At 28.6% G+C, this 20,011-nt stretch overlaps 1 protein-coding gene across 1 annotated transcript in view; it reads right to left on the reverse strand.

Annotated features, from left to right (window-relative positions):
* Positions 1-6,227, reverse strand: part of LOC141911574 (uncharacterized) — a 28,802-nt gene extending 22,575 nt beyond the window's left edge. The window contains exons 1-7 of the mRNA XM_074802560.1: positions 6,076-6,227; positions 4,536-4,794; positions 4,358-4,449; positions 4,110-4,270; positions 3,811-3,884; positions 3,506-3,700; positions 3,344-3,414 (exon numbers count right to left, since the gene is read on the reverse strand). Of these exons, the coding sequence (XP_074658661.1) occupies positions 3,344-3,414; positions 3,506-3,700; positions 3,811-3,884; positions 4,110-4,270; positions 4,358-4,449; positions 4,536-4,794; positions 6,076-6,147 (924 nt within the window). The 5' untranslated portion in view covers positions 6,148-6,227. The remainder of the gene's footprint in view (positions 1-3,343; positions 3,415-3,505; positions 3,701-3,810; positions 3,885-4,109; positions 4,271-4,357; positions 4,450-4,535; positions 4,795-6,075) is intronic.
* Positions 6,228-20,011: the final 13,784 nt, after the last annotated feature.

A 20,011-nucleotide genomic window follows, 5' to 3' on the forward strand; every position in this document is an offset into this window, starting at 1 on the left:
GCTCTTTGATGAACTTTTTTAATTGTATTTATAATTGGCGGGTCTTGTGTTGTGTCTTCATTTAATTCATTTCCTTTATCGATTGATTTTAATAATTGCTTTTTGTTATATATTGCTTTTCTATCTTGATCAGTTAATTCTTTATTCAACGATTCAAAGTCCCCATAAATTACAAATGGAACTATATTCTTAAATTTATGATTAGTAAATTTCAATTTATAATCTTTTTCTGTTGGCATTATTAATTTACAAAAATCTTTATTATCACATAATTCTTTTTGTTTTTATAATGTATTCTCAGTCATAAATTTAGATAAACATTTTCTACATAGATAAATTTTATTATGGTGATCACTTTCTGTTCTAAAGAATAAATCAATTTGTTTTAACCACATATAATGTTCATTTTCATCTTTTTTGTAATATAACAAATCTATAGCATTTTCATCATCATAATATTCTGTTAAATATAAAGCTTCCAATCTATAATCTTTAATATTTTCACCTTTTGTCTTTGGTAATTGCATTAATTCAAATACATTTATTTTTAAATTATTAACTTTTTCTATTTTAGGAATCATTTTTATAGTTACTGGATATTGATCAATTTTATATAATGTTTCATATTTCCGGTAATTTGTTATTCTAAAACTATGCGTCATATCTTCTGTTGAGTGTAAACAACTAATAATTGACCATAGAAAACATTTATTATCTTCATTTTGAACATTTATTACTGCTTTTGTTGTAAATGGTAATTTAATATAAGATGATGCTTTAATATCCTTTTCTGTTGTAAAGTTTGAATCATTTTTAAACATGTTATTACTTTTTGGTGTTTTATTCCTTTTTGTATTGTAAACATTTAAATCTAAATATATAATTTCATTCAATGTTAAGCCAGAACCCTCAAAATATCTTTCTTCAATATGACGTTTAAATTCATTAAATATTTTTTCTAACTTCTCTTTTATTTGTGTTTTTGAAATTATTTCTTCAGAGTGTGTTTGAATATTATAATTCATTTTTTCTTCTGACTTTATAAAACTTACTTTCCCAGAGATACTAATTTTTGGATATTCAACATCTGTTATCAAATCTAGTATTTTTTCTATTATTTCATTAAATTTACTATAATCTTCTATTGTTGTTCCTTTAAAAAATCTAAATATAATAGCTGCAGGACCAATTTTACTATGTAATGTTTCTAAAATTTCAATTGTATCTTTTATTTCTAGTGAATCAATATAATTTCTAACATTTTCCATGTAAGGTTTATTTGAAATGGATTTAGTTTTTGAAGTTGGTTTTTTTACTTGTTGAGGTTTATCATCAAAATAATCTTTTCCTAAAACATTATTACTCAAATTTTGGCAGTGTTTTTGTGATTCGAGATGTCTATTATAATTCCTTTTTACTATAAATTCATTACAAACTTCACATTTTATTTCATCCACATTCATATTTTCTAATCTTTCTTTTCTTTCATTGGAATTTTCTGGAGTTTCAAAATCTATTACATTTTTTATATGATTTGCAGTTTTTTCATGTCGTGATTTTTGGGATTTATCGATGTATTTTTTACAATATTAGCAATAATATTGATTTTTATTAACATTATTGTTTTCTGGCTGGTGTTCATTCTCCCCCATTTATTAGGAAAAAAATTACTTGTGGTGATGAGTGGTGCCTCGACCGCTCGACCTCTGGTATGAAAGCCTACTTTCCCAATTACTCAAGTGCAGAAGGTAGCAGACACAACCTGCCAGGAAAACGTCTTTATGCTGGTCTCTGACATATTTTATCACACCCCTATACTTTCCGACCATGGTGTTAGTGTTATCACAGACTAATGCGGTGCACTTTTTCCAATCGATATTGTGTTTTGATAATTCACGCTGGAGAATTCCAAATATACTCTCTCCTGTATGAGAATCATTAAAAACAGGGTTAGCTAAGAGATCTGATTGAATTTCTCCCTGAGAGTCGAGATACCGCACGACAATGGGATAAAATGTCTCATTATTGAGGGTCGATCCATCTGTAGCAATGACAAAAGGTCCATCAAGATTTTTCACGATGTCAGATTTAACTTCGCTAGCCATAACTTTCATTATCGCGGTTGCCTTTGTTCTCCCACATTTAAAATCATCAACCACAGATTTTGATGAGAACATTTTTTTGAACAGTTTAGCAGCATGATCAGCAGTGCTGAATGATAGATTATGCTCAACCAGGAAGTGAACAAACAGAACTTCAGATTTTATAACAGATAGGCCAGGGTTTGTTGTGTTATCAGTTCTAAAAAAATGTGAAATTTCAGAGAGTTTCGCTTTATCCTTATGTCCTTTTCTTTCACAATGACGTGAAATATCATTTAATCTGCCATGTGAGATCCCTATATCGATTTGACATATCGTACATCTTGTATTTACTTAATTTCGATGCTATGAAACATGGATATTGTGCGCTGTACGATTTTTTATACTTCTGTTTCCGATATTTCTTAATCATACGTTTTCTACTGCCTGTTACCGCAGTATCAGTTTCAAATTCCGACTCCGAAGAAGACGGAGAACCCTCCGAATTTTCCAGATTTGACAAAACGTCGTGAACTTCGTCCGCCATTTGCAACATTCATGACAATTTGAGCGATGAAAATTACTCGTTGTAACCGAAAATTCGCTAGACTGGTTCCCGGTATTACTCGTTGTAACCGAAAATTCGCTAGACTGGTTCCCGGCTGTATTGAAACTTCGTGACAATTACTCAAATAAAAACCAAATTTCCCCGTAATAAATGTTAATAAACCATTAAAATACCGATTATGTACTGCAAAATTACCTTTATTGACATAATATAAGGAGATTTTTATTGAGGCCGTATTTATTTGCTCATTCGCGTAACATCGGAACGATATCGGAAAAAAGCGTATTCCATTGCCTGTGCCAGTAACGCCGTATTACCGCGGATAGCACCGGTACGGAATACGGCAAAAACGTTACGGTTGGCAGGTGTGTGCAAGGGTAAATTAATTCAGCATTAGCAAAATCAAAATTGTGTGAAGTCTGAAAAACATGACATGCCTTTAGTTTCCTTAGTTTGTAACAGCTTTTATGTTATATATTATCCCTAATTTGTATCACATCTTATTATTATTGAATCACAGTTTATATTTGAATTATCAAGAACTTAAATTTACTAAATTACCAAGTTAGTAATTAGTTAGTCCAACCAGTACATTTTTATCGGTATAAATGTACTACAGCATTCATGATGGTGCAGATTTGTCTTCATTTACAATGCTTACTAGTATTTACAAATAGTATTATGGATACATTACCTCAACATAGAACATGCAATGAGTGAATTGGATCTTCCAAATACCATCAGTTATCCATAATCTTCCACAACCTATAAATGATACAGCCAATTTGGCCAAAGGGACATAGATATAAACAATGTGACATACTGTGGCTTGTGAATATGAATCAACAAGGCTTACCTCGAGCTTTACAATCAGCATTACAATCAATTTTAGAATGTGGATAGTGGGCTGTTTGACGTTTTTCCTCAATCTTGATCATACCTTCTCGATCAGAATCATGGCAAAAACTAAAACTTAAGTCGCCAGAGTCTCGAAGTTCAGATTCTAGTTCTCCCCACCAAAAACAGTCAGCCCATGTTCTTCTATCTATTTCTGGAAAAAAAACATAATAACACTTAGGCTTACTATGGCTCAGTAGGCATGCAAGAATTTCATACCAGGCCAAAAAATACACACAAAAGAATGAGAGAGCAAATATTTACCGTCATTCTCTGATAAATCCCATGCATCATTCCAACTTTCTGCAAAACCTTGGAATGAAACCCAAGAATGTTGTCTAGAAGGAAGAAAAGTATGGTTCATAAATATTTTGCACAAGTCCACCAGTTCATGATAATAATTATCTATTTTCTTGACATAGCACAATGTCTAAACAGTAATCTCTGCGCTTTACATAAGAATAAATTTGTAATCATGCAGTTATGTAGTGAAATACTCAACATTAAGATTACAAATATTGCCAATAATCATCTAAAATATGTACTGATACTGTAATACTTACGCAAATGCCCACTGCATGTTGAACACTGCTCTGTCGAATATGATCTTATCCGACGCTACAATGGCATCTCTTGCTTTTTTATAAAATCTATAGCCAGTGCTCATATTACCATATTTGTCAAATAAATAGTTGATTCCACATGATTTACAACGTAGATCGATCTGAAAGGTAAAACTTGCATACATAGCAAGAGTCATGCTATCATGACAGGGCACAGTCAAAGGACTTTTAAATAGAATTTGGCATACCTTAAACTTCCATTGAATTTTGAAGGTCACATACTTCACACTTATCGGCTTGTTGTGAATATGCAAGGATCTATTACATATGAAACATTGTCCTAAAATCATAAAAGAATATTATTGCCATTTTTTGACATATACTGACAGTGAAACCAATATATCAAACTATTGGTGCAATGTTTACCTGATGGTGGTCCAAGTACGTTTAGGGAATGTGATGATTCACACTCTCGTGGGAATTGCTCTAATACCTTTATAGGCACTACAAGGTTCTCATCATAAATGTTTTCCAGCAACGATTTTGTGACTGATTGAGGGAGAGCCGACTGAATGCTGTGCAATATCTTTAAATCCTGCATCACAGTTTGGTAGCCATATTTTAACACAGCGTGCTCTATTGTCTTTGCTTCCAACAACTTCAACTCTCTAATGAGATTAGAGACCTATAATAAAAAATAAAATCATTCAAAATTTAAACAAATATAATTTATCCAAAGGTTAATTAAACAGGAGTAGATTTATTTTTCTTGGACAGGTGTCTCATTGAGATACTGATATCACAACACTTAGTATCACAAATTCTTTTCCTGTATCTCAAATTTGTGGGGGGGGTTGTATGGGGGTACCCCTTGGATCGTTTTAGTTATCTTTTTTTATGCAGTCCAAATAAATCATTGTTTTTATATCAACTTTACACTGTTTAGCTCATTTGAATCAGAGAAAAGACAGGGGCAGATCCAGACGGGGCGTACGCGGCACGACCACCCCCCCCCCCCCTATTTTTTGCCGAGCAAAGAATTTTTTCAAGCCACTTTATATACTACATATATGAAAAAAACGCAGAATGTTGTTAAAAAATCCTCTTGGTGACAGTCCTTCGTAATCTATGCGTTGAACATAAGATGAATTGTAGAAATGTGGGATAAAATAAAGTTAAAACTATAATTATTTCGTTGATTGCTAATCTTATTGAAAAAAATTGAACATATTTTCTTTTCTATCATATCGTATTAGTATTAAGACACATTTTACGTATGTGTTCAAAACATTAAGCAAAATATCCCAAAAAGAACGGGGCGGATCTAGGGGTGAATAATGGGGTACCCCCTCTAAAACCATCCGAAAATTTCTAAAAGGGCTTGTTTCGTGTAAATAGTCCATCTCTATAATCATTGCGGCAGTTTGGCAGACATTGGTGCTGTAGTTCATGCTTGACTCGGGTGAGGAATCGTAAATTATAGGAAAATAGTAAATTATAGGAAAATAGTAAATTATAATGACAAATGACAATGTTCGCGGAGCTCCGTCGTATACTGCGTGTACTTTAGAGATAGTGGAAGTGATATGTACGACCATTGACATTTAACGTTCTCAGTAAAGGATTTTTTTATCGTTTTATTCATAGAAGTGTAATTAATAGGCTGTGGTTATTTTGCCGGATCCGGTCTCCGACTTCTGAACGATATTTTGCCGGAAAATTCAAGGAAAGTGTGGAGAACAGAGGGCGAGAAAATAGAGCGGATAGAGCGAGACTCGAACCCGGGCCAGTAAATTGACACTAACCCTATCCTATCGAAACCCTAACCCTAAACCCAATATAATGATTTTATTGTTACTTTTATTAATTTATATTATACGTAATGTATGTATCCGGCTAAATATCTTTTATAAGTCGGTAACCGGATCCGGTAAAATAACCACTCTAACGAAAGAATATACTATACCTTTGACTCTTGTACAAGTTCCAATTCGACGGTATCTGCTAAAGACAGTTTTAGCCTTTTTGGTCGCGGCATTTTCCGTGAGCAGCTTTTATTAAATTCAATGATTTATAACAGATTTCAAAATGTGGCGATTTGTTGACTTGTGGCGTTTCCGGTGGATGAGATGAACGCCCGCGGAGTACTCGGTGCCGCATCTAGTTCCATACACAAATGTGTTGACTTGTGTCACCACAATTTGTTCCGCGATGTACCTTGTACCCTAAATGTTGCCTCAAATGTCGCGTCAACACGGATATAGTGTTCTACCAATCGTGAATAACTTTTATTGTATGTTCAATAGAATTATCATGTTTAATTTTATCTTTAGGTAATACAACAACATTACACTTTTCACATATATTTCTTTCTACATTATCCAAATGTATTTGAGTTAATTTATGCTTTGAAAAATTACTACGACTTATATATTTATCACATCACAATATTCATCTTCTTTAACATTATCATTATCAATTTCACTATCATTATTAAATTCGTTTATAGTCGTATTCTTATTTTTCTTATCCTGGAGTGAATTAAGATGAGTTGCCCAATTCGTATAACTTTTATACTGTTTACATACGTCACAATATTTTTCATTTGTCTTTTTGGTTTTGATATCAGGTTCAATCTTATCATCATTCGATGTAGAAGGTATAACATAATCTTCTATTTTAGATTCAATATTATCTTCTATTTTAGGTTCAATATTATCTCCTATTTTTGTTTCAATATTATTATCTATTTTACTTATTCTATATTTGAATTGATTAAAGTATTCTCCAAAATACTTACTGTATTCATCATAAGGTATTATATAATATATATCTGGTATCATTTCACTTGGACTTTGTATTTCATATATTCCTCCTTCCATTTATTATAAAAATTTTTATTAAAATTAAAATTCTAATACATAACACTATTCAATTGAGAATTTACAATATTTAATTGCGCGTCAGATATGATGTAAATGTGCATTTTAAAATTTAAGCTTCCTTTTTTCTTTTTCATGAATAATTATATTCCATCTTTAGTGTTCTCTAGTTTTTTCCCAGAACCATGTAATAAGTTATCCTCTGTTGTTTTAAAATCTAACCATAATGCATATTTATTACCGGTATAATAATCAATTTGATTAATATTACAATTTTCAGATGATTTTACTTTTTCATTCATAAAATGTTTTCTAATTTCTGGCCACTGATCTATCATTCTCATTCCTTGACAAAATATTTTATTTGCTATGCCTTCGATGGTTATATCTACTTTTGTTATTTCAGGATTATAATACTTATCAACCTGTATTGCACCATTAGAATATGTTGCAATGGTAAAAAATATTAATATACCTTTAATAGATCTTCTTGGGAAGTTAATATTCTCATTAATTATTTCATCATGTGCATTAATAGTTACAGTTTTAAATTTATCAATATAATCATATAATTATGAAAATCCTTGATTGTATTGAGTTTGAATTATACTTGAAATATTTTCATCAGTTACTGTATCATATTCTAAACATATATTCGATAATTTATAACCCATATCTTAAATTATATTTGATATTAAAATTTCATTAGCAGGACCAAATGTTATCTCAAATATAATATCTTCTTGAATTGTGCATTTATATAAAGGTGCATTTTTATTTATCAATTCAAAATCTAATGGAATTTTATATTTGCTTCCATTAATCTTTTCGATCAAATTATCTACGTCATTAGTTACTACTGCATTATTAGCTTCTGATCTTAATTTATTTTGGTTTTCTGATTGGATGCCTTGAAATATCATATTATTTCTATTTCCTTTTGTTAACCATAAATCTTTGTAATGCATAAATAAATTATAATCATCTAATGAGAAAACTGTTTCTGGCCCAATCTTTATAGTTAATTTTTTAATCAAATATCTTCCAACATTATCAACAACATTATTATTATTATTATTATTACCAGTTACATTTATATCAGCTGATAAATAAATACTATTTGGAACATAAAAAGTATTTTGTGTTAATCTAGGGATTCTAACATATAAAGTTTCATCAGGATTAATATAAGAAGGGTTATGAGTAATTATATGATGAGATCTTTCTGCTTTAATAGCGTTAGATATTCTAGGATTCTTAGAAGGATTTACATAACTCCAACTCATTTATTTAACAAAAAAATTAATTATCTATTTTTCATCATATTCACTAGCCCAAAAATAATAGCACTTACAACTGTAATTAAAAATAAAATAATATGTTCAGCAGCAAAGTTAAGAATATTCCCAGCAGATTTCAATATAAAACCAACAATTGATGCAATAACTCCGGGTAAAGCTGCAGCAGATTTTTTAGATAGTTCCCATAATCATTTTGCTAATTTTTTTAAACCATCCTTAACTTTATCTTCTATAGAATTATTATCATTTGGGGGTTTATCCGGTTTATTGGAAGTAGAAGTAGATTTCAATGAATTTGATATAGCTAAACCAATTGTTGTGAAAACCATAGTTACAGCTGATAGAATTGAAAGAATTGTTATTCCTTCTAATTTATATAATAATTTTTTTCTGTCTTTCAATGATATTTTAGAATCTGTTTTTATTATTAAATCTTTAAAAATAACTTTTAATTTTTTAATATGATTAAGATCATATGATTTTAATAATATATCTCTTCCTTTTTCCTGAAATTCTTTGTTATATTTTAAATCATCTATTTCTTTTTCTAAAGCTAACTTTCTGCATTCATTATCAACTTCATCAATTACTTGAAGATCTCTATTTAATTCTAATTGTTTTAATTCTTCATTTGCATTAGTTAATTCTTTTTCTAACATGGTTATTTTAGAAAATCTCATCTTAATATTAGCAATTTCACCAGCTGATTCTTGCATACCTTTAATTTCTCTACGTGCTTGTTCAGGAAATATGTTCAATTGTTCTTCATTTAAATCAAGTAATCCTTTTTCTAGTAAAGATTGTATTCGATTTATTCCAGTTTCAGCACCGGGTGTATCTAAAACACTATTCATCTCTTCTTCAAATGAGTGAACTGTATCTAACATGCTATCAAAATGTTTTACTAATTGTAATTGACTTGAATCATTATCAATTTGTTGAATATCTCTTCTCGATGTTTCTGGTGTTGAAGATCTTAATATATCTAATCGATCTGCAAAATCTTCATCATTTTCTGGGTCAACAAAAGTAGGTTTTGGATTTGGATTTTTAAATGGTGAATAATTGTTAATATCAATATTCGGAATCGGTTCATCTTCATTTATTCTATCGAGTGCATATAATTCTGCTAATTTCTAAACCACCTTTTGAACGTTCAATTGTAGATCTTGCTCGCATTCCAGGTTCATACATATTTTCTTGTCCCATTCTAGATAATTGAATTGTTACAGTTTTCCTATTTAATTCAAGATTATAATACCATGCATCCTTTTTAAATTCTAAATTATTCATGAAATGTGGATCATCTTTTAAAATTTGCATTACCTTCTGTATCAATTTCATCTATTACAACTTTTGGTAATAATTGGTTAACAATTGTTTCTGTTACTCTAGATTTCATTTAATATAATTCCATGGGTTTATCAGGATATTCTTCTTGTTGTTTTTCTAATAGATTCATTAATTCTTTTCTTTCTGTTATAGTTGTAATTCTACCAATTTTAGGAGCTTCTAAATATTTATTTAATTTTTCAGGTACCTCGGCATTAATTCCATCATAATCATCATCATTATTTAAATTAGAATTAAATGCTAATCCATCATCAATACTGATACTAGTATCAGGAAAATCAAGTTGCGGTTCATCACTTATACGGGGGGAGTCACCAACAGTATCCAATGGAATTTCTTTATCCATTTATATAATAGAAAATTAAATATAATATTCCTCCTATTACAATTCCTATACAAGTAATAGCTAATTTAGTATTTTCATTTGATTTATTATCATTATCAGTTTTAATTATGTCATGTTGAATAATATCAGTTTTTATATTTTCTGATGTATTGTAATCTTTTATTTTAGAATCATTATTTAATTTAATATTCTTAGTTTTAGTTTCTGTTGATTGAATATGTTTTTTATTTTTTTCACCTTCCATTAATTTTGGAGCAGTGAAAATCTTTTTATTTATATCATACGATCCAAACTTATTATTTATTGTTGCAGTTTTTATCAAATTATTATAACCAATTATATTTCCCATTTTTAATACTAAATCATTAGAAATAATTAATAGATTAGGGCCTATACAATAATTTAATCTAATATGTGATTTATCTAAATAATTTTGATATCTTACAATGTTTTCTGGAATCGATCTATTTTTATCATTGTGAATGGAATCTTCAAATAAAACTTTGAATTGTTTCTGCGCGTCAAATGAAGTGTTATCATTTCCAACTATTGGTGATCTTGTTTCAACTTGCGCACCTAGAATACATATCAAATGAGGTCTAATTGATTGATTTATTCTTTGTATGCCTGATTTTGTAAAACCTTCACTATTTTCTAAAATAAAATTAATCCAACCATTATTGTTTTGTTGTTGTATATTATTATAATATTTTGGTAATTCATTCCAATTTAGTGTTCTTATATCTGTATTTGTCATTATTTTTCCAAATTCGTTAGTATATAATATTCCTAATCCACCCATTGTACCAATTTTTGCTCTAAAATCATTATTTGAATTAATATTAAATTCATTACATATTTCATAAAACTTCGAAAAATTAATATTATTATTTAGTTCATTAAAACATTTTGAACCTGGTAAAGGACATTCTAATTCATCTTATATTAATTTTATTTGAAAATAAGTATGAAATCTAAAAAGTGATAACATCAATGGTAAACTTGGTTTATTTAAATGATCATTCCAACTTATACCACACCCTGTTGTTGCACAATAAACTGCAAAATTTAATTGGTTCTGCCAATATTTCATATTGGATTTAAATAACCATTGTTTTGCCTCATTTAAATTTTTAAAATTAATTACGTAAACATTGAATATATTTTCCATCTTTACATTGAAATTATTAGTTTCAGTAACATAAATTTCTTAATTAGTTAATGAATTTAAAACTAAATTTGTATATGTAATATTTTTGTTAAAATCTATTGCAGGAATCTTATATTTAATTGATCTATTATATTGGAAAGCTTTTGGAAACCCCATTTATATAATTAAAAAATTAATTATTTATTAATTCTTTTAATAATTTATCTTGTTCTTCAACTGTTATATTACCATTTAAACTTATTATATAATCAAGTGTATTTTTTAATTTATTAATTTCTTTTATATTAGTTTTCATTTTTTCTTTATTACTTTTTATATTTAATTTTGAACTTATACCAGTTAAAACACTTGATGATAATCCTAGCACCCCAATTGATATAGCTAAAGGTGTTAATGGACTGAATATTGGTAGAAATGTTATTACAGAACTAATTGTAACTGAACCACTGATAATAAAATAATATATAATTTTACTTTTAAAATATTTTTTCTTTTTTATCTTTAAGTCACTTTCAAATTCTAATATTTGTTTTTCTAAATATGTTTTTAATTTAGTTTTATTTATATCATGAGGAATAATATCAATATTATCAACTTTATCATCCATTTATTTAGAAAAGAAATTACGAATTAGTAAATTTATATGCTACAAATATAACAATAACTGTTCCGCCTAAAATCCAAATTATTTCATATTTCTGTTGTTCTTTACTTGGGGTATAATAATCTGATAATTTAGGTTTGTATAGATGTAATTTTTCTTCATTGGTTACCGCGTTAGATAAACTCATTGCATCATCAACTGATTGAAAATCTCTATGTGAAATCTTCTGATGATATAATTCTTTGTTAATATAATCCATGTAATTTTGTCTCTTTTCTCTATATTCTTCTGCTGCTTTATTATATTTTTCTAATGCTAAGTTATGTCTTTTTTGTTCTGATAATGACCCATTTTTATCAATATGCTTAAATAAATAACCACCACCAGTAAATGCTAAAGCGTTGACAATTGCCGATCCTATTATAGTTATTATTGCAGATACCATTTATTTAGTAAAATAATTACGCATTTATATAGGAGGAATATATTTTTGTTTTTCCAAATAATCAATAGTTAAATTAGATAAAGTTACTGCTAACGTTAATTTTAAAATATCATTTATATCAAATCTATCAACATTAACGCTTCCCATTTTAAATACTTTTTTTAATACCATTGAATAACCAACAGTTCCGACTGATTATAATGCTCCATTATTTAATCCAGTTATTATCCACTTATTATCACTCATTTATTTATCAAAAAAATTACTATCTTCAAATTATTTAGTTATCTTAGTTATAATTATTCCAACATTTATTTCGTTACTACTTTTATGATTATCATATATTTTAGATAATATATCTTTAATATCATCGATAATTCGATCTTGATTTAATCCATAATATTCTAAAGGCGTTTTAATTAAATCAATTACTTTTTCTGTATTATAATTTTCTTTATTAATCATTGATACATTATTAAATGATTTACGTTTAATATCGGTAATTACATCATTTAGTTTAATTCTCATTTCTTTACCATGTTTAAAATCAAATCCAAAACATATACTCGACCCAACAGTTATATTCATTTATATAGTAAAAAAATTACTCTCTACACTTTGTAACTAATTTATATATCACAGGAAAGTTATTCAAATCAATTAAATATCCATTATGATTTCTAATTTCTAATCTAAAATTATCAAATTTAGGAATGCATGGTTTGAAATCACATTCTGTTAAATTATAATTTATTTGCGTTCCAAATTCTTTAACCTTCTTCAATGGTAAAATGTTTAATAAACCAGAATCACAAGTTATATCTTTAGTTGCTTCGAATGTTTTTGTAGGATCGATTAAATTGCAATAAATATAAAAGTGTGTAAAAGGTATTAAGTTTGGTGTAGCTTCAATATTTGTTAAAGATTTATCTGGAGGAATTCCTAACAGTTTAGCTATAGGTTTTTTACCATAAATTTATGTTTTTCAATATCAGCCAACATTATCTTTATTTTGTTAGAACTCTCACTTTTTAAAAATCTAATATTAAACCCGGAATTATTACCTGACTTGTGCCAGGCTTTTCTATTAATTTCTTGTGCCAATGTATCTAAATTATATAACCCTGGTTTTAAATATATATAGGCCCATTCATTTTTATTTTTATTAAAAATTAAAAAGGCTCTATGTTCAACAGTTTTATTCGATATATTGTAAAATGAGTTACATAAACTTACATTTACTAATTTTAAATCAACACAATTCTTAAATTCTCTATCTAATTGTACTAGTAAATTATGTGATTTATAATTTGTAAGTCTTCTTGAATCAAAAAATATTCTATATTCTTTTAATTCTACCATTTATTTTACATATTTTCTTATTCGACATCTATTTCATGGTGCCCTTTTTTATTCTTACCTGTGTATATGAAATAGAAATCACCTGAACATAATTCTTCTGAATCTTCACTTGATAATCTATGAAATCTATCTGGTAAATATGTTCTGAATTTATATTTATTTCCTTTTAATCCTTCATATTCTAACTGGATAACTAATTTACTACCATATCTATTAGTAACTGTATCAATATTTGCAATTAGATATTTCTTATGAATTGTTAATTCTGTTAACTTCTTAAATTTATAATCTACTGATTTATCATTTGTAGTATATTTTTATTCTATCTAGAAATGATCTGTTGTTCTCACTGTGTACTTGTTTATTCTCCATTTATAATACATATTTTAATTAAAATTGATTTTAGAAGTTATGAGATTAATATTTTTAGAGTAATAGGAAATAAGTTGTTAAAGGTTGAGAGGGATTCATAATATGAATATAATACCCTCTCTGTCTTTATTGACTTTAGTAGTTTTAGTACTTTTAGTACATAAAGAATAAATCTTTATATTATCAATACTTTAAAAATAAAATAGAACTACTAAACTCCTAAAGAGATAAAGACATAAATATATATATTACTGTTTCAATAATAATATTTATTCATCTGATGGATTTTATATTACTGTTCCAATAATAATATTTATTTATCACACATATTTATTATATATTACTGTTTCAATAATGATTAATATCATAGATTTATCATGTATAAAAATTATTTATATATTTATGTTTCTAAGTACTAATAAAATAAAGATATATTCTTTATGTACTAAAAGTACTAAAGATAATAAAGACATAACAAACACACATAGATTTATCATATATATTTGATTCAGTAATAAATATCATAGATTTATTTATCTCACAGATTTATTATATATATTTGATTCAGTAATGATAAATCTATATGTGTTTGTTGTGACTCTATTGTTTTTATTGTCTTTAGTAGTTTAGTAGTTTTAAACATAATTTTATTCAGTACTGATAAAATAAAGATTCTTTATTCTTTGTGTACTAAAAGTACTAAAGATAATAAAGACACAAGGAGGTATTAATTTGAAATAGTTTCTATAATATTTCAAATTTTATTTTATAAATTTATATTCATAGGGAAATTGAAGCCTCAGAAGTAATTTTGAACCTTTATTATTCTTTAATTTATTCATATATTCATCATGTAATTCAGTAGGTATAATTTGATTTTCTTCCAATGTTTGTTGCATAGATTTTCTATCTTTGTTATAAAATAAAACTAAAAATCTCATAATATATTAATATCATCACTCATTTATTTTAGTTAATTTTTATTCTGATTTATTTTCTGTTTTACCGTGTGGGGGTCGTACGACACCATCTGTTTCGTTCTTACCTGATTTATATTCTATAGGCTTGATATTCGAAAATGTTATGACACCAGTAGAAATTAATGTCATAACCGATCCTAATTGGAATGAAGCGTATCCAACCAATTTTTGTAATTCAGTTATAACTAAGTAGTCAATTTTTAAATCAACATATAATTCATTTTCATCATCAATTGGTATAATCCGTTTACATAATTTTGAATAACATTTGACAATACCATCAGAAATAGAATCATTTATTCGGGCCAATCTTGACTCTTCATAAATCTTAAAATATTTTATTACTTTATCTGGTTTCATAGCATCTAGTTCTTGATAAGTTACAATTTTTCCCAAGAATTCTTTAGATTTCCCTCCGGCAATTAGTAATTCAAGATGGTGCTTACAATATAAGTAGTATTCATAATCAATATTGTTATCAACTTGAGCACAAGTAGTTACAACTGCATCATTATTGCCAGTAATGCCCAAATCTTCAATTGTCTTTTCAATATCAGCATTATTTTTACTCGATTTCTTTAACATTTATATAAGAGAAAAAAGCGAAAAAAAATATAAGTATTAAATGATACTAATAACTCTTTAGGTTAATACTAAATTGACTAGGTTAGTTAAAGTTAAAGAATTTTTATTCAAACCCATTCAAAATCTATTTAATCTAGTGTTAACAAGAATGCAAAAGAAAATATTAAAAATATAATAGAAATAATGGATAGTTGAAGTTATTGTTTTTTTATTATATTTCATTTGAATTCCATTATTCTTTAACCACTTATTAAAGACTCAGCGTATTGTTCATTATTTGGATCATTGTTCCATAATTCAATAAATTTCTTTGCTTTATCCAGTTGATCCAAATATAACCGTAAATCTAGTTTATTAGATTTAATTATATTTTCTTTCTTTTCTAAAGGTCTTAAATTCTGCCAGCTCCAGATTAGTTTCTGATTGTGTTCATCATTCATGTTGAATTTAGATATTGGTAAAACGTGATCAATATGAAAATAATCTCCATAATTATCTATATTCATTTCACCATTAAACTGATATATTATCCATGATTTAAAAAATTTATCTGAACAATCCAATAAATGTGCTAGTGTAACTGAATGGTTTTCTTTAATGAATAATTGTGATAATCTATTTCTCAAACATTGTTTCAATTTAAGATTAAGATCTGTTTGATATCTTTCTTTTCGATAAATCTTATCGTACACTTTAATATGTTCTCGATTATTTTCTCTCCATTGTTTACCTTTTTCTTTACATTTTTCTGGATTATTTGCCCGATATTGTTTATTATTCTGTTTCCAACATGTTTTACAAATATTTCGTAAACCATCTTTCAGAGTTTTATTATTATAATAATCTGTAAATGGCTTACTTTTTTCACATTCACAACATTTCTTATGATAAATATTAACAACACTATTTGTAATATTGATAGTTTGTAGTTGTTCTGGTTCCATTTTAATACTAATTTTTTTATTAAAATTGATTTTAGAAGTTATTCATTTATATGTTATTGATATATATGAATATTTTAAGAGTAATAGGGATAATGGTTAAAGGTTGAAGGGGCGAGTGAGTAAAAAATGAAAAATAAATTCGAGCGTGCGAGAATTTATTTTTTATTTTTATGAGCTCGACCGTTCGACCTTTGGCTTGAAACCCTATTATCCCTATTACTAATACGTAACGGTAAGAATATAAACGGCATCCTTTAGATACTTCAACGGCGCCGAGACAATAGGCTTAAGGCGCTCGAACCGAGCCAAGCTGGGATAGAGTGGTACATCCAGGTGCTTGTATCATTGATATTTATAATGGTTAGTAATTTGTATCATTTACACCTCAGTCATTAGTTCAATTGGCATGTATATTTTTAAAACCTGAATGATCAATAGTTTCACCCCATTTTTGTGTCCATTTTTTAAAGGTTACCAACCTATTTTTTCAGATATAAAAGATGTCGACTTTTCATCTCATGCAGGGATTCTGTTGCACGTCGGTACAAACAATTTGGCAACAGACCGACCCATCGAGGTTTACTTCAAGGAAATGGAAATGCATTTGAAATTGCTGCAATACAAAGTGCAAAACGATTGTGTCGTAGGTGTTTCGGGTGTAACTTATCGCTGTGATGAGTAAGTATTATGGGTTTTTTGGGTTTTGTCAAAACTCAACTTAATAACTATGATTTTTTTAATGATTTTTTCAAGATATAACATGTTATGTTTTCTTTCATTTGCATTTCATCATGTTGTTTCATGTTTTATGTCATGCAAATTTCAGCGAAGACGTAATGCTGAAGCGTGGTGATTTCAATATCATGTTGAATAACCTCTGTACACAATTCAATTTTCCCTATACCGAATTTAAGCTTGATGATCAGCATTTGTCGATGTAAGTATGAAAAGCCTACAATAAGGTCTTAATCCTCATGTTTGCAATGACTTTTTTATCATGGTCATCTTACTTAATAAATCATGGAATATGCTATGCATTGTGCTGTCGTTTCAGAAGGACTGTCTGCCTCCTAACAAAGAAGGAAATCTTAACCTGAGCAATCAAATAACCGATGTTATGGTTGACAATATATTTCCTCCATATAGGTATGGTCGAATTATAATCGGTTGCTATACATGGCGCAAATATGAAAAATGATTAACACCGGTATTTATCTCAATGAAAAAAATGAATTAGATTTCAGTGAAAGAAACAGCTTTTTCATGTATCAACTGGAAAACTTATGAAAAACTTAGATTATGTCGAGAAAGTCGAAGACGTTGAAGGCAGTCCAGGTTTGTCTTTCAAATTAGAATCAATTTCCAAGATGGTACCACCGTGAGTGTTGAGTGTGTTTGCAGTGACAGTGTCTACTTTTTTACAGCCAGCTCATTATACACTCACTGGAAAAACAACCCCACTTCGAATACACTCACTGGAAAAACAACCCCACTTCGAAAATGTACAGTTAAGCAGCAACACGATTTCAAGGAAAAGCATCATGCCAAAAGTTGTGACATAGTGTTTCAGGTAGGCTTTATTCAGTGTCAAAGTTATTAAAATTCAGGAAAATAAAATGTCGTAGTTGCTGAGAAACTTAGTTCTTTTTCAGGGATATATACTTTTTGTGTCAGATGATATAGCAGTTATTGTAGATTATGGGTATTGTAGATTATGGGAATGTCAACCCTATCTTCTATAAGGTAGGCTATAGCTTTACCATCGTCGTTTCTGTTGAAATATATTATGTTTCATGATGGTATGAAAAGAATACATCATAATTATTATTTATAAATGTGCTTAATGTATCACTCCGAATATTTATTCATAGGAGGAATAGAAAGATAAGTATCAGACTTCTTGAAATCCACTTCTTCCTATTGTGAAATATTACATGCACGTATCATTAATCACAATGATCTGATAGTACATAAACCCTTCCCTTGGATAAACTCCTCTTATTCCAGATGATTATTTCTTGACCAGATGTCTAACATTACACAGAAATTGGATTTATATTTAGATTCGGTAATATTGAGATTGCCAAATATCTGACTTAAGAGGATATGCTCAGAATAACAGTGAAATAATCAATCCGTTCTCCGTATACTCTGTCCAACTAACAAGTTTCCAGTGTATGGCGAATTTAGATGCATAAATGTGTCAATTATTTACCAAGCTCTATTGCGATCTATTCTTATCCGTTACAATGCTATATTTCTTGATATCTCTATAATTGCTTTCTATTTAATATATTTACATGCTAAGATGCACTTTGTTAATAAACTCATCGTGGGCATGGCTTTTTCACTCTTTCTGCACTGAAAATGTTTTTTTATATGGTCCACCAAGGACTGGTAAGTAAACAGTTATGTCGTGTTGTGTTTTGGTGGTGGAAATGAGAACTCAACCCATAACCCACTAGATAGCATGTGTATCAATAGGACAACTTGGTCAAAGTTTATTTCATTTGAATGAACTTTCATCCAGTTTTTAGCCTCCCAATTCAGAAGCAAATGGTTATAAATTTGTGGCTAATCAGTGTTGTTGAATTTTTGGTTGCTTGGTCTTTTCCTGTACATATCTTCTTGTCTGCTTTATTTAGGTTCTTTAGAAAGACGCTTGCAAAAAAGAAAGTAAGCAGTGAAAGAAAAATACCGGTTAAAAGCCGCCTCGTATAGAAATGGATGATGCTTGCTATATTGATAATATTAGTTGTCCATGGTGTGATGCTGTAGTGGTAGGTGAAAATGCATTTCTGGACCATGTGATAACTTACCATATTCCTACATGGCAGTGTGAAAGAAATGACGACCCATGTTGTAATGATTCCGTTTATAAAACCGGATGAGGAGATAATGTTAGTTTGCATGATTACACGCGTGGTAGTTGTGAAGGAATTAATTTTGAGACTGTGCCTCGAAATGTTAAGATCTGCTATCAATCTTGTAAACCCGATGAGAAATTCTCAGTAATTGATTAACCAATTCTGCCACCTCTTTCAGTTATTGAAAAATGTATAGTTAAGCTAGCCAGGCTAAATTCTCCTACAAAACAGAGAGACGAAAAATTTTGTGTCAAATTTTATGGTAGTCATGATTACTGTATTGGTTCATATGATTTTACTTCTCTAGAAGAAGCTAAACTACTGTTTTGTAATAAAAGTATAGGTGCTTCCGTGAGTGCTAAAAAAAATTGGTTTTTAGATGATTCTCGAAATGTCAGTCGTGAAAATACCATTATCAACCAAACAATTGCTGATTTCATGAGACTTATTCATGATCATTCTCCTAATATGGTTGACCCTGTTTTCAATACCAATCTTCTGGTTGAAGAACTGGCAACTATTCCAAGGCAGTATTGGCTAAGTAATTGGGTACTTTCCTATTTTGGTGATATTCTTACTGGAACAGTGCTTAATATCCATGTTGCATCAGTCTACTTAACTTCAATGACTCATTTCCCTATCATGATCCATCGGTTGTTACGTAGATATGAATCTGTACTTAATGCCCAT

The sequence above is a fragment of the Tubulanus polymorphus genome, chromosome 10 (genome assembly GCF_964204645.1).
Source record: "Tubulanus polymorphus chromosome 10, tnTubPoly1.2, whole genome shotgun sequence".
NCBI classification, from domain to species: Eukaryota; Metazoa; Nemertea; class Palaeonemertea; order Tubulaniformes; family Tubulanidae; genus Tubulanus; species Tubulanus polymorphus.